Below are 13915 nucleotides of genomic sequence, written 5' to 3'. Positions count from 1 at the left end.
GCATATTGTGACTGGCAGTGACTCCAGGGTTTCATGCAGAACAAGATATTTCACTGTCTGCTGTAGACAGACAAAACTGAAACATTCTTCTATGGAGCCACAATCTCTTCCTAGCTGAGACAACTAAAGGTTATAGAGGTTTATAAAATTATGCAGGGGGTGGAGAGAGTTGCCGAAGAGACATTTTTCTCCCACTCTCAAAATATTAAAACTTCAGGAAATCCAGTGAAGCTGATGGGCAGTGGATTCAAAAAGGACAAAAAGAAATACTTCTTTAGACAGAGAGTGGTTAAAATATAGGGTGATTCCACACAGTGTTAATGTTGCTGAAATCTTACCATTGTGTAACGCTAATTTTTAACATTATGCATGACGTTGTACACAATCTGCAACACTCCTACAACACTCCCACAAAAATCGCTTTGATGTAGTGCTTTTCGGGGAATCCACAAAAGTGGAATCCACAAAAGTGGGTTCCCCCTAAAAAAAACCGCTAGACTCTTGAGAACAATCTGCAACACATCCGAAAAAGACATATGCGTTCTCAATATAGTGGTAGCAAGCATGTCCCTCCCTAAGCTCTCACACCGTGATTGCCATTTCCCCCCTTAAACCAGCAAAAGCAACAAATAAGCTTGTATAGTAGTGCATATAAAACTGCTATTGTATAGTAGTGCATATAAAATTTTGGTCTAAATGACCGTAAATAAATAAAGAACCGATGCTTGTTTGGCTGAAATCCCTCCACAAGCAATTCTTAATAAAGTTTCCGAATATAATACAGCCCCCTGTTCAACACTGCCTGTAATTTTGGCCAGAAATTGCCCCCAGGGGGGAGGAGGGTTAACTTGAAGAGCGTGTAAACGATTAAGCGCCAGCTCCTACACCAGCAAAAAAGGTCTTTCTGATACATCGAATGAACAAATATGTGTTGCTACAGGTGTTTTCGGATTTTTAAAAAACAGTTTTTAAAGGGAAGCACAAACACGACAGTTAATTGGCTATTCTGTTTGATTGACGGCCAGGGGCGGGAGGAAGCGCGGAAAAATATTGCCTCCTTGGTTGCAATTTCGGCGAGACCAGAAACATGTGCATTACGAGAACAGCGCTAGTGGGAGAGTCTTTTTTCCAAGAAAAATGGCTGTGTGCGTTACCGAGACCTGCTGCTATTGATTGCAGCACTTTTCAATATCGCTCAGATTTAACAACATTGCCTGTTGTGCGGAATGGCCCATAGTATTTGCTGCCAGATGATATATTGATGGCCATAGGATTTAGATAGCTTTAAATGGCAACTTGTTGAGTTTTCCAAATTTGCTGGCATATTGAGTGTGGCACTTTTACTGCATCATCTTTTAAGATTTTGAATAGTTCAACATTTCAGTTGAACTATTCAAAATCTTAAAAGACGATGCAGTAAAAGTGCTACACTCAATATGCCAGCAAATTTGGGAAACTCATCAATGGCCACAGGATTGGAAAAGGTCAGTTTACATTCCAATCCCAAAGAAGGGCAATGCCAAAGAATGTGCAAACTACCGCACCATTGTGCTCATTTCTCATTCTAGCAAAGTTATGCTAAAAATTGTACAAGCTAGGCTCCAGCAATATGTGGACCGAGAACTTCCAGAAGTACAGGCAGGTTTTTGAAGAGGCAGAGGAACTAGAGATCAAATTGCCAACATACGCTGGATCATGGAGAAAGCTAGGGAATTCCAGAAGAACATCTACTTCTGCTTCATTGATTATGCTAAAGGCTTTGATTGTGTGGAGCAGAACAAATTGTGGCAAGTTCTTAAAGAGATGGGAATACCAGAGCAACTTATTTGTCTCTTGAGAAATTTGTATGTAGGTCAAGAAGCAACAGTGAGAACTGAACATGGAATCACTGATTGGTTCAAAATTGAGAAAGGAGTTCGGCAAGGCTGTATACTGTTGCCTTGACTATTTAACTTGTATGCAGAGCACATCATGAGAAAGGCGGGATTAGAAGAGTCACAAATTGGGATCAAGATTGCAGGGAGAAATATCAACAACCTCAGATATGCAGATGATACCACTCTAATGGCAGAAAGTGAAAAGGAACTAAAGAGCCTTTTGATGCGAGTGAAGAAGGAGAGTGCAAAAGTTGGCTTGAAACTCAACATCAAGAAAACAAAGATCATGGCATCCAGCCCTCTCAATTCCTGGCATATATTATTATTATTATTATTATTATTATTATTATTATTATTATTATTATTATTATTATTATTATTATTATTATTATTATTATTATTATTATTATTTAATTTTTAGACCGCCCTTCTCCCAATAGGTCTCAGGGCGGTTTACAACATAAATAGTTAAAACACAATAAAATCCCCATAAAAACCCCAATTAAAAGTTACATATAACATATCACATAACATATAGCGGCGGTGGTCACAATTCTGATCTTAGTTCAGCCTGGTGGAGAGAATAATGTTCAGAAGAGGGTGGCACCAATACAATACATCTAACCATGATCTCGGTGTTAGAGATCTCAGGGCCTTTTTGCACGGGGATCTTTGTTGCAAATTGGTCACTGAATGAAAAATCGCCATTTAAAATAGTGGAATTCGTCGTTATGCATACCTGCCTTTGTAGTGGAATCAGTTGCGTTTTTTAGAGTTTCCCACAGGCTTCCGGTCTTGGCAGAAATCGCTAGAAAGGAAGCGCTATTGCCAAGCTCGTCCCGCCCCTGGCCGTCAAGCAGCCAATGGGCAGCCGTTAGCATGCTCCCAAACAGCCCCTTTCCCTTTAAGGAAGGTTTAAAAAAAAAAAAAACAGACCCATTGTAACGAATCTGGGTAGATTCGTTGCAACGGAGAGACCCATCCAGCTGCCTGGGGTGTTTGAGCTGTCGTTTGATTGTTTGATCGTTAACACGCTGCCTCAGAGTGAAAAAAAAAAATCCCCCCCCTCTCACGGGCCCGATTTTCGGCTGAATGGAATGTGTGAAATGTGTGTGCTTAGTGACTGAAGGGGAGGGACTGAAGCCGGGAAGCCTCTGTTTGAGCTGTCATTTGATCGTGGCCACGCTGCCTCCGAGTGGAAAAAAAAAATCCCCCCCCCCTCACGGGCGCGATTTTCAGCCGAAACAGTGTGAAAAATAAAGGGAAAATACATCAGCAAACGGGCTTCTGCGGGCTTCTTGTGCTTAGTGACTGTAAACAGCTCTGAGGAGGGACTGCAGCCTGGGAAGCCTCACTGGCTAAACGGAGGCTCGCCGGTGCGTTGATCTCCACTCGCTCGGGGAAAAAAAAATGGTGATCGCTTCGCCGGAAGTTTGGAGGACAGGCTCAGGAGGAGAGACTCTGAAGAAACCGCAACAATGTTAACGCACAGGTCTTTATCGCTATTGTTGCAGATTGGTTGCAGGAGTGTATCGCTTTCCGGAGGGTGAATCCACTTTTTGGGATTCCCCTGAAAGCGCTACAACGAAGCGCTTTTTGCGGGTCGGTTTCAGGAGTGTTGCAGATTGTCTACGACGTCGTGGGTTATTCCAAATTAGTAGCGTTTTCAATTAGCAACCATTGTGCTATTTTGAAGCCGTGCGAAATGGCCCTCAATATTGGAGGGGATCCTCTGATGGATTAGTGGGAGAGCTGCCCTGGCCTCAACCATATGCCTGGCGGAAGAGCTCTGTCTTACAGGCCCTGCGGAAAGCTGGTAGATCCTGCAAGGCCCTTAGCTCTTCTGGGAGCTCGTTCCACCAGGTTGGGGCCAGGACTGAAAAGGCCCTGGCCCGGGTCGAGGCCAGGCGAGCATCCCGTGGGCCCGGGACAACCAGTAAATTCATACCCGCAGAGCGGAGTGCCCTGCGGGGGGCATAAGCAACCAAGCGGTCCCGCAGGTAGACGGGACCCAGGCCGCGTATAGCCTTAAAGGTCAATACCAATACCTTGAATCTGATTCGGAAACAAACTGGTAACCAGTGCAGATGACGAAGCACCGGCTGAATGTGGGCCCTCAAAGGTGTTCTAGTGAGGACCCTGGCAGCCGCATTTTGGACCAGCTGTAACTTCCGAGTCAAAGACAAGGGAAGGCCTGCGTAGAGCGAGTTACAGAAGTCTAATCTGGAAGTGACCGTTGCATGGATCACTGTGGCCAGGTGTTCCGAGGACAGGTAGGGCGCTAGTAGCCGGGCTTGGCGAAGATGGAAAAATGCCGTCCGAGCTACATTGGTGACCTGAGCCTCCATAGAGAGGGAGGCATCAAATGTCACTCCCAAATTCCTGGCAACTGGTGCAGGTGTTAATTGCACCCCGTTCAGGCATGGGAGGCGCGCTTCCTGGTCCTGCCCTCTTCTGCCCAGCCACAGGACCTCCGTCTTGGAGGGGTTGAGTTTCAGGCGACTCTGCCTGAGCCATCCAGCTACCGCTTCCAAACAGCTGGCAAATGTATCTGGGGTGGAGTCCGTCCGGCCGTCCATTAGGAAGTAGAGCTGGGTGTCATCCGCATATTGGTGGCAACCCAGCCCATAGCCCCGGACCAGCTGGGCTAGAGGGCGCATATAGATGTTAAAAAGTGTGGGAGAGAGTATCGCCCCCTGCGGAACCCCACAAGGGAGCTCACAAGGGCTCGACATACTCTCCCCCATCGCAACCCTCTGCGTCCGGTTCTGGAGGAAGGAGACCAGCCATTGAAGCGCAGTCCCCCTTATTCCAGCTCCGGCGAGGCAGTGTACCAATAACTCGTGGTCGACCACATCAAATGCGGCCGACAGGTCTAGAAGCACGAGAATGGCGGAGCCGCCCCGATCCAGCTGGCGCCGGATATCATCCGTGAGGGCAACCAGCACGGTCTCCACCCCGTGGCCAGGGCGGAAGCCAGACTGGTATGGGTCGAGGGCCGAAGTTTCATCCAAGAAACCTAGGAGTTGGTCTGCTGCGGCCCGCTCTATCACCTTACCCAGAAACGCCAAATGCGAAACTGGGCGGTAACTGGCGGGGTTCCGCGGGTCCAATGATGGCTTTTTCAGTAAGGGGCGTACCACTGCTTCCTTGAGCCCCTTGGGAAACTCTCCAGATGTTAAGGAGAGGTTGACAATCTCCCTCAAGGGGCCTCCTATCCGCTGGTCGCCCGATTTGAGCAACCAGGACGGACAGGGATCCAAGGGGCAAGTGGTCGCCCTCACTGAACCCAGTAACTTGTCCACTTCGGTTACAGAGAGCCGCCTGAAGCCATCAAACACTAACCCCCTTGACGGCCACGGAGCTTCCAGTTCACTAACTGTATCAATCGTGGCAGGTAGGTCACGGCGGAGCGACAGGACTTTGTCCGCAAAATAGCTCGATAATGCCACACAGCTCAATTCCAATTCCCTTATCGTTTGTCGCCCTTCTTCCAGGGCGGTAAGTGATCTAATTACCTTAAATAATTGTGCTGGGCGAGAGCTTGCGGACGCGATTTCTGCAGCGTAGAAGTCTCGTTTCGCCGCTTTCACCGCAATCTCATACGCCTTCATAAGCGTGCGATGAGATGTCCTTGTAGCTTCATCACGAGTCTTCCTCCACACTCGCTCAAGCCGTCTCACTTCCTTCTTCCTCTCCCGAAGCTCCTGGGAATACCATGGAGCCTGTTTGAGGCGAAGGCGGAGAGGGCGCCTAGGAGCAATCTCGTCAATGGCGGCCGTAAGGCGGGACTGCCAGTCCTCCACCAAGGCCGTCAACGAGGTGCCGGAGGGCATCGGGTCCCGCAGGGCATTCAGGAATCTCTCAGATTCCATGAGTCTCCGCGGGCGGACTAGAATACGTCCGTCACCCAAACGGAGAGGGGGTGGTATCCTCAGTCGAGCCTTCAGGGCATGGTGGTCTGACCATGGAACGATGTTATAGATGGGGAAGAAATGGAGATAGTGACAGATTTTATTTTCCTGGGCTCCAAGATTACTGCAGATGGGGACTGCAGCAAAGAAATTAAAAGACATTTGCTCCCGGGGAGGAAAGCTATGGCAAATCTAGACAGCATCCTAAAAAGAAGAGACATCACCCTGCCAACAAAAGTGCATCTAGTCCAGGCTATGATATTCCCAGTTGCAATGTATGGCTGCAAAAGTTGGACTATAAGGAAGGCCAAGTGTCAAAGAATTGAGGCTTTTGAACTCTGGTGCTGGAGAAGACTCTTGAGAGTTCCTTGGACTGCAAGGCGAACAAACCGGTCAGTCCTAGAGAAGATCAGCCCTGCCTGCTCCTTAGAAGGCCAGATCCTGAAGATGAAACTCAAATACTTTGGCCACCTCATGAGAAGGAAGGACTCCCTGGAGGAGAGCCTAATGCTGGGAGCGATCGAGGGCAAAAGAAGAAGGGGACGACAGAGAATGAGGTGGCTGGATGGAGTCACTGAAGCAGTAAATGCAAACTTAAATGGACTCCGGGGAATGGTAGAGGACAGGAAGGCCTGGAGGATCATTGTCCATGGGGTCGTGATGGGTCGGACACGACTTCGCACCTAACAACAACAACAACAAAAGGCAACTAGATAGATTCATGGAGGAAGGGTCTATCAATGGCTACTATAGTGACTGTTGGCTGCAGAGGAGAGGACATGCAGTAATGGGTTTAAACTTCAAGTACAACGATATAGGCTAGATATCACAGTCAGAGTAGTTCAGCAGTGGAATAGGCTGCCTAAGGAGGTGGTGAGCTCCCCCTCACTGGCAGTCTTCAAGCAAAGGTTGGATACACACTTTTCTTGGATGCTTTAGGATGCTTTGGGCTGATCCTGCGTTGAGCAGGGGGTTGGACTAGATGGCCTGTATGGCCCCTTCCAACTCTATGATTCTATGATTCTATGATTCTATGATTCTATGATTCTATGATTCTATGATTCTATGATTCTATGATTCTATGATTCTATGATTCTATGATTCTATGATTCTATGATTCTATGACTGAGGGGAACCTCTGAATCCTAGAGCCAAGAGACAACATCAGGGGGAAGTTTCAGCCTCTTTATCCTGTTGTTGGCCTTCCAGAGGAACTGGTGGTCCGCTATGTAAAACCAGATACTGAACTAGGTGGACAAATGGTCTTATCCAGCAGGGCTCTTATGTTCTTAACCATATGATGTTCTTAACTACATGTTGTCTTCTTGGAAAAGGGCAAGTAGAGGGTTCATAAGCATTGCCTTCTAAAGCCCCTTCCAGTTTTAATTGTTGGACTTCTTGCTCCCTAGATCACTCCCACACCTGCTTCAGTGGGAATGGGCACCTGTACCGAGGTTTTGCTCAAAACACTTTCTTGGGGGAACCTTGCCTGCCTTGGGACTCTCCCATTCTGTTTCATGAGTACTCCAGCAACACTTTGGAAAATGCTGTTAGTCTAGGACTGGGGTCGCATGCATTCTGCAGGTAAGCTGTGTCTTGAATGTAGTGAGTGGGTATGTATATCACGTAATAGGGTAAGTGTTAGACTTTATGAGAGACAGTAAAAGGGACGTGAAAGAACTGTCTGGCTGAGGAGAAATTCCAGGGATGGGAACAGCCAGAACTGCACCCAAGGAGAGGGGTACAGAAGAAACAAATGATAGGAGGGACAAGACTTACTGAGTGCAGATCTTGTTTGAGACAGAATTGGACACTTTGTTTATGCAGAAACCCAGATAATGACAGACAGCCATGGTGCTATGTGCTGCGAGATAAACAGCTCAACTGGGGATTCTGCAATGTCTCTCGTTGTTCTCCCCACACTAATGGTAAGGCATACCATTCTCTCTAGTAGGAAAGAATGAGGTGTGAGTGAATGAAACAGAAATGAATGAGCCATGCTGCTTTTTCGGCAGACAGTGAGAGTACAATCCATGCGGGAAAGCACGTGGAATCAGTGACAGAGTCTCCAGACAGGGCCAGTAGCACCCAGTCCAGTGCTGGCTCAGCTCCAGTGTGTGGACAACGCTATACGAAGACTGCCTCCCAGAGAAGTCGTGTGGTGGGGGGCATGGTGGCCCATTCGGATGCCCATCCCTACATGGCTGCCATGTATGTGGGGGAGCAGTTCTGTGGAGGGAGCCTCATTGATTCATGCTGGATCTTGACTGCTGCACACTGTCTGGAGAGAAGGCAAGTCTTGCTGCGGTTTCCCAAAATGGCTAAAAGACCAGATATTGAATCTACAGCACCCAGATCTGATGGTGAAGGGCTCTGCTGATCAAAGATTCTGTACTCTAGGCCAGCTGTCTCCCAGATTTCTGTTGTGCTGGGCCAGACCCTCTACAATGTCACCACCAAAGGCTCCATAAAATTTCAAGTACAGGGATATCAACTGCATGAGAACTACTCTGCAATCAACAAGCACCATGACATTGGTGAGAACCTCTTCCTGCATGTCTCCTCCCCCCCCCATGCACAGATGAGGTAGCCATCCATGTCTATGTTCTGAACACCCATAGAACATCTAGTCCCACCCCTGTGCCTGATTTCTTTATGTACCATTTTTTGGTTCTCACTAGATCAACCAACCACAACCTGAAATGCCTCATCTTAATGGTTAACCTTTCTTGAGTCCAATGGATCTCAACCTTGGGTTGTAGGATCAAAAATGAGTCAAAATATAAGCTGGTTCCTCTTTTAATGGAACCACAAGGTTCTAATCAATGCTATATGGTCCCAAAAGGGAAAAGAAAGGACAGTGCTGGATTTTGGTCATGCCAGAAGCCTTGTGGTGGGTAGTTTCTCTTCAGTCTGAGTGTTCCAAGTTCAACAACTCTCCATAAAGATAGGTAATGGTTTCACTCATTAGCTCTATAGAAATCCCCCTCCCCTGCACTCAGTTCACTATAACGAGAGACTGTCATACTAACTGGATGCCTACACTCTCCCAAGCACTGGTACGATTGAAGGAGAATGGACCAGGAGAGTGTGCTGAGTTTTCACACGCGGTCTCACCTGTGTGCCTGCCCAGTTCTGTGGAGATCTATGATGAAGGCAATCGGTGCCAGGTTGCTGGTTGGGGACACCTGTATGAAGGTCAGAAGGAAACACAGCAAGATGTGCTGACAGGCCTTATCCTTTCTGTAAAAATCCAAATCTTGTCCACCATCATATTCCCTACTAGTCTGTACGTGAGCAAAAGGCATGATGCTGTCTTACTGGCTTCTCTGCCCTTTCCTTCTCACACTTTCCAAAGGGGCCATTCATTTCGGAGCAACCTGTTAGCATGATTTCCACCTATAGAGTCAAGAGGCTTTAATTCATATCAGTCTGCCTGAGTCTGCAGGCAGTCATTGAATGTGGTTGTTATGCAGGAGTGGCCACAGGACCAGTGCAAATGACAGCCCTCTTAAGGAGAATCATTACATCCCACTCATAAAATCCGGATGCTTAGCACCCTGTGATATAAACTGACCACTTTTTGTTCTGATATACTGCCTTCTTGGGGTCCTGTTCTTTTCTTCCAGGAGCTGACAAGCTTTCACTGTATCTGCAGGAGGCAGATGTGCCTGTCATTCCTCATGAGCAGTGCCAGGCCATTAATGTACATGGGACTCGTGTTACACCAAAAATGCTGTGTGCAGGATACATGGATGGACGAAGTGATGCTTGCCAGGTGAGCCCACTGAGAAGTAAGGGAAAAGGCAACACAGGGAGGTCTCTGGCATCCCTCTGCCAACTGCCAAGTTTGGGTTGAGTCAGCCATTTGCTCTGGTAGATTCTCCTATGCAATCCCATTTAACTAACCACGGAGAATCCAGGCAATCTACAGGCTAAGCACTGGCTGTATATTCTACTTCACAGACAAATTGAAACACCACAACTAAAAGTGTCAGATTTCTTTACCTTGCACTGTTATTTCCCCAGTCCAACTTTTGCACTTGCTGATTTCAGCTGTTCCAGCCATCCCCTATCACAGTACCTTCCTATATTTCTGTTACTGTGCCTGGTGGCTATAGCCTGCTTATGGGATATTAAACACGGGACAAAGCCACCCTTCTAATATCTTGGAAGGGCTTGGAGATTAGTAGGACCTTATGAGTTTGACAAACCAAGTGCACATTATTCTCAACTCTTCTCCCAGTTCTTCTCACACACATTTCATTCCCACATTTGTACATTATTACGGTATGTTTGGGCTTCTCATACATGTTCCTGATTCCATATAACATTTATTGGCCAGAAATTCAAACAGTTCACTGACTGTTAAAATGTTTTGTTTTGTTGTCCTATTTCCTTGCAAAGAAGCCAATAATTGAAGGGAGATTGTTAGAAAAGCTAAAGCTCAGTATGAGCTTAGGCTAGCAAAAAATGCTAAACATAGCAAAAAAGGGTTCTTTAGTTATATTTCAAGTAAGAAAAAGAATGGGGACACCATATGACCACTGCGAGGACAAGAAAGTGAAATTATAACAAATTTCTCCTCAGTCTTCTCTTGTGAGGGAAATAGTGATCAATATGGCAAAAACGTAACACAACACGGGGAATGGGAATGGTGGCCTAGGATCACTGTTGGAACAGTTCACAAACACCTAGGTTCTTTAAATGAAGCAAAGTCCTCTGAATTGCATCCAAAGGTACTAAAAGAACTTGCAGATGTAATTTCTGAACCTCTGTCCATTCTTTTTGACACTTCTTGGAGAACAGGTGAGGTGCTAGATGATTGGAGGTGGGCAAATGTTGTCCCCATCTTCAAGAAAGGGAAAAGGGACGATCCAGGTAACTATCAACCCATCAGCCTGACTTCTGTACCTGACAAAATTTTGGAACAAATCATCAAACACTTAGTCCTTGAGCAGCTGGAACTGAGAGCTGTGATTTCTAAGACTCAGCATGGGTTTCGCAAGAACAAGTCATGTCAGACCAATCTTATCTCTTTTTTCAAAAAAGTGACTACCTTGTTGGATCAGGGAAATGCCGTGGGTAATAGTTTATCTGGATTTCAGTAAAGCTTTTGATAAGGTTCCACATGATATTCTTGTTGACAAGTTGGTAAAATGCGGTATGGATCCTAATTCTGTCAGGTGGATCAATACCTGGTTGACAAATCGTACACAGAGAGTACTTGTTAATGGTTCAGCATCTTCTTGGAAAAGAGTGACAAGTACCCCACGGATCTGTCCTGGGGCCTGTATTGTTCAAAATATTTATAAATGATTTGGATGAGGGATTAGAGGGGATATTTATTAAATTTGCAGATGATACTAAACTGGGAGGGGTAGCAAAAACAACAAAAGACAGAATCAGAATTCGGGATGATCTTAATAGGCTCGAGAAGTGGGCTAAACAGAATAAAATGAAGTTCAACAGGGACAAATGTAAAGTTCTGCATTTAGGTAGGAAAAACCAAATGCACCAATATAGGGTGGGGGAGGCTTGTCTGGGCAGTAGCATGTGTGAAAAGGATCTAGGAGTCTTAGCAGACCACACATTGAACATGAGTCAGCAGCATGACTCAGTGGTTAAAAAAGCAAATGGGATTTTGGGTAGTATCAAACAGAGTATCATGTCCAGATCACGGGAGGTGATGGTACCGCTTTACTCTGCTCTGGTTCGGCCTCACTTGGAGTATTGTGTTCAGTTTTGGGCACCCCAGTTGAAGAGGGATGTAGACAAACTGGAGCGTGTCCAGAGGAGGGCAACAAAGATGGTGAGGGGTTTGGAGACTAAGACGTATGAAGAAAGGTTGGGGGAACTTGGTCTGTTTAGCCTAGAGAGGAGATGACTAAGAGGGGATCTTCAAGTATTTAAAAGGCTGCCATTTAGAGGATGGAGCAGAGTTGTTCTCTCTTGCCCTGGAGGGACAGACCCGAACCAATGGGATGAAATTCAAAAGAAATTCCATCTAAACGTCAGGAAGAAGTTCCTGACAGTTAGAGCGGTTTCTCAGTGGAACAGGCTTCCTCGGGAGATGGTGGGTTCTCCATCTTTGGAAATTTTTAAACAGAGGCTGGATAACCATCTGAGGGCGAGGCTGATTCTGTGAAGGCTCAAGGGGGTGGCAAGTTTCAATGGATGAGTGATGTGAGTATCCTGCATAGTGCAGGGGGTTGGACTAGATGACCCAGGAGGTCCCTTCCAACTCTATGATTCTATGATTCTATGATTCTAAGCCTGTGCATGAAAAACAAAGGTGTCTTTGATATCCACCTGGCCAAATCCTCCTTTGTCGCTGCTGGATTTATCAGTGACAGTCAGACTGAACTTGTTTGTGAGAAGATTCAAGTGGGTAGCCGTGTTGGTCTAAGTAGCACAATAAAACCAGAGTCCAATAGCACCTTTAAGACCAACAACGATTTATTCAAGGAGTGAGCTTTTGAGTGCATGCACTCTTCCTCAGACTGAGCTGCTGTGTGTATGTGTGTGTGTGTGTGTGTGTGTGTACTTGTTGAGTCCAGGGTATGCCATTGTTTTGAGTGTTGTTTGACCTGTTTGCCCTGTGTAGAGAACAGAGGGGCATTGTTGGCATTTGATGGCATATACAATGTTAGAAGATGAGCAAGTGAATAAGCTAACGGTGTAGGTGATGTCGTTAGGTCCAGTAATTGTGTTCTCTACATAGGGCAAACAGGTCAAACCCTCCGCCAAAGAATTAATGGACAATAGTCTGACATCAAAAACCACAGGACTGAAAAACCTGTGGGGGAACACTTCAACCTTCCAGGACATTCAGTAAGGGACCTCAGAGTAGCTGTTTTATTGTAAAGGAACTTCAAGAACAGACTAGAAAGGGAGATTGCAGAAATGCAAATTATCACAATACTCAAAACAATGGCAACATATGGTAAAGTTTAAATTTGCAGTATAGCCATTTGATAATAGCTAGGTTACTCTTACACTGCCAAATTATTCTTCTCTAACCTAATTAACATTCTTCTTTCATTTATTAGAACTGAACATGAAAGATTTTGTAATTATTGGTTGGGCTTCGGGAAGCAATGAACCTAGCCAGGTCCTCAAATACTAAAAATAGACAACCCAACCTTACTAAGAAAATATTAAACGTGGTGGTTTTAGTAGTAGACTCATAGAATTATAGAATCATAGAGTTGGAAGGGGCCATACAGGCCATCTAGTCCAACCCCCTGCTCAACGCAGAATCAGCCCAAAGCATCCTAAAGCAGGGGTAGTCAACCTGTGGTCCTCCAGATGTCCATGGACTACAATTCCCATGAGCCCCTGCCAGCAAATGCTGGTAGGGGCTCATGGGAATTGTAGTCCATGGACATCTGGAGGACCACAGGTTGACTATCCCTGTCCTAAAGCATCCAAGAAAAGTGTCTATCCAACCTTTGCTTGAAGACTGCCAGTGAGGGGGAGCTCACCACCTCCTTAGGCAGCCTATTCCACTGCTGAGCTACTCTGACTGTGAAAATTTTCCCCTGATATTTAGCCTATATCATTGTACTTGTAGTTTAAACCCATTACTGCTCATCCTTTCCTCTGCAGTAGTCATGGTAGGTCCTAGCCTTTGCTGATCTGTCTTCCCCCTGTGCTGCAGGGAGATTCTGGTGGGCCACTCGTGTGTGAGGAGCAGAATAAGGCCATCCTTCGTGGCATTGTCAGCTGGGGCACAGGCTGTGCCCAGGAGAACAAGCCTGGGGTCTACACTAATGTTGCTCACTACCTTGGCTGGATCCAAAGCAAGATGCACTAGTGAATGAAAGAGCGCAGACTCACTCACTGACAAGGAGTGTTCTACAGTCCCCAAAATGTCATTCCTATATGTTATCATAAAAATAAACCAATTCCCCACCAATATGGCCTAGGATCATTGTCATATGTTGATATTATCTTTTCTGAGATATGCTAGTGCTGTCTGGGATTGATAGATTTCTTGTGTGTACACACACAAATGGTTACTGAAGGCTAAGCCAGAGGCCAGCTGTGGGCTGGAAACTACCTGGAGATTTCAGGGGTAGAGCCTGAGGAGGGGTTGAAGGGGGGGCAGTTCAATGGTGC

General features: G+C 46.2%; 1 protein-coding gene across 4 annotated transcripts in view; it reads left to right on the top strand.

Moving 5' to 3' along the window:
* F12 (coagulation factor XII) overlaps positions 1 to 13712 on the top strand; it is a 44386-nt gene extending 30674 nt beyond the window's left edge. Inside the window, exons 8-15 of one of the 4 annotated variants that reach the window (XM_077326205.1) lie at positions 5194 to 5274; positions 7201 to 7375; positions 7619 to 7719; positions 7807 to 8083; positions 8192 to 8328; positions 8846 to 8989; positions 9421 to 9569; positions 13455 to 13712. In XM_077326205.1, coding sequence (XP_077182320.1) covers positions 5194 to 5274; positions 7201 to 7375; positions 7619 to 7719; positions 7807 to 8083; positions 8192 to 8328; positions 8846 to 8989; positions 9421 to 9569; positions 13455 to 13610 — 1220 coding nt within the window. In that variant the 3' untranslated portion in view covers positions 13611 to 13712. The remainder of the gene's footprint in view (positions 1 to 5193; positions 5275 to 7200; positions 7376 to 7618; positions 7720 to 7806; positions 8084 to 8191; positions 8329 to 8845; positions 8990 to 9420; positions 9570 to 13454) is intronic. The other 3 variants (XM_077326206.1, XM_077326207.1, XM_077326208.1) reach the window with 3 other exon arrangements.
* Positions 13713 to 13915: the final 203 nt, after the last annotated feature.

The sequence above is a fragment of the Paroedura picta genome, chromosome 3 (genome assembly GCF_049243985.1).
Source record: "Paroedura picta isolate Pp20150507F chromosome 3, Ppicta_v3.0, whole genome shotgun sequence".
Taxonomy (NCBI): Eukaryota; Metazoa; Chordata; class Lepidosauria; order Squamata; family Gekkonidae; genus Paroedura; species Paroedura picta.
The sequence above is the reverse complement of the archived record's forward strand: the minus strand, read 5'-3'. Positions and strand labels throughout refer to the sequence as shown.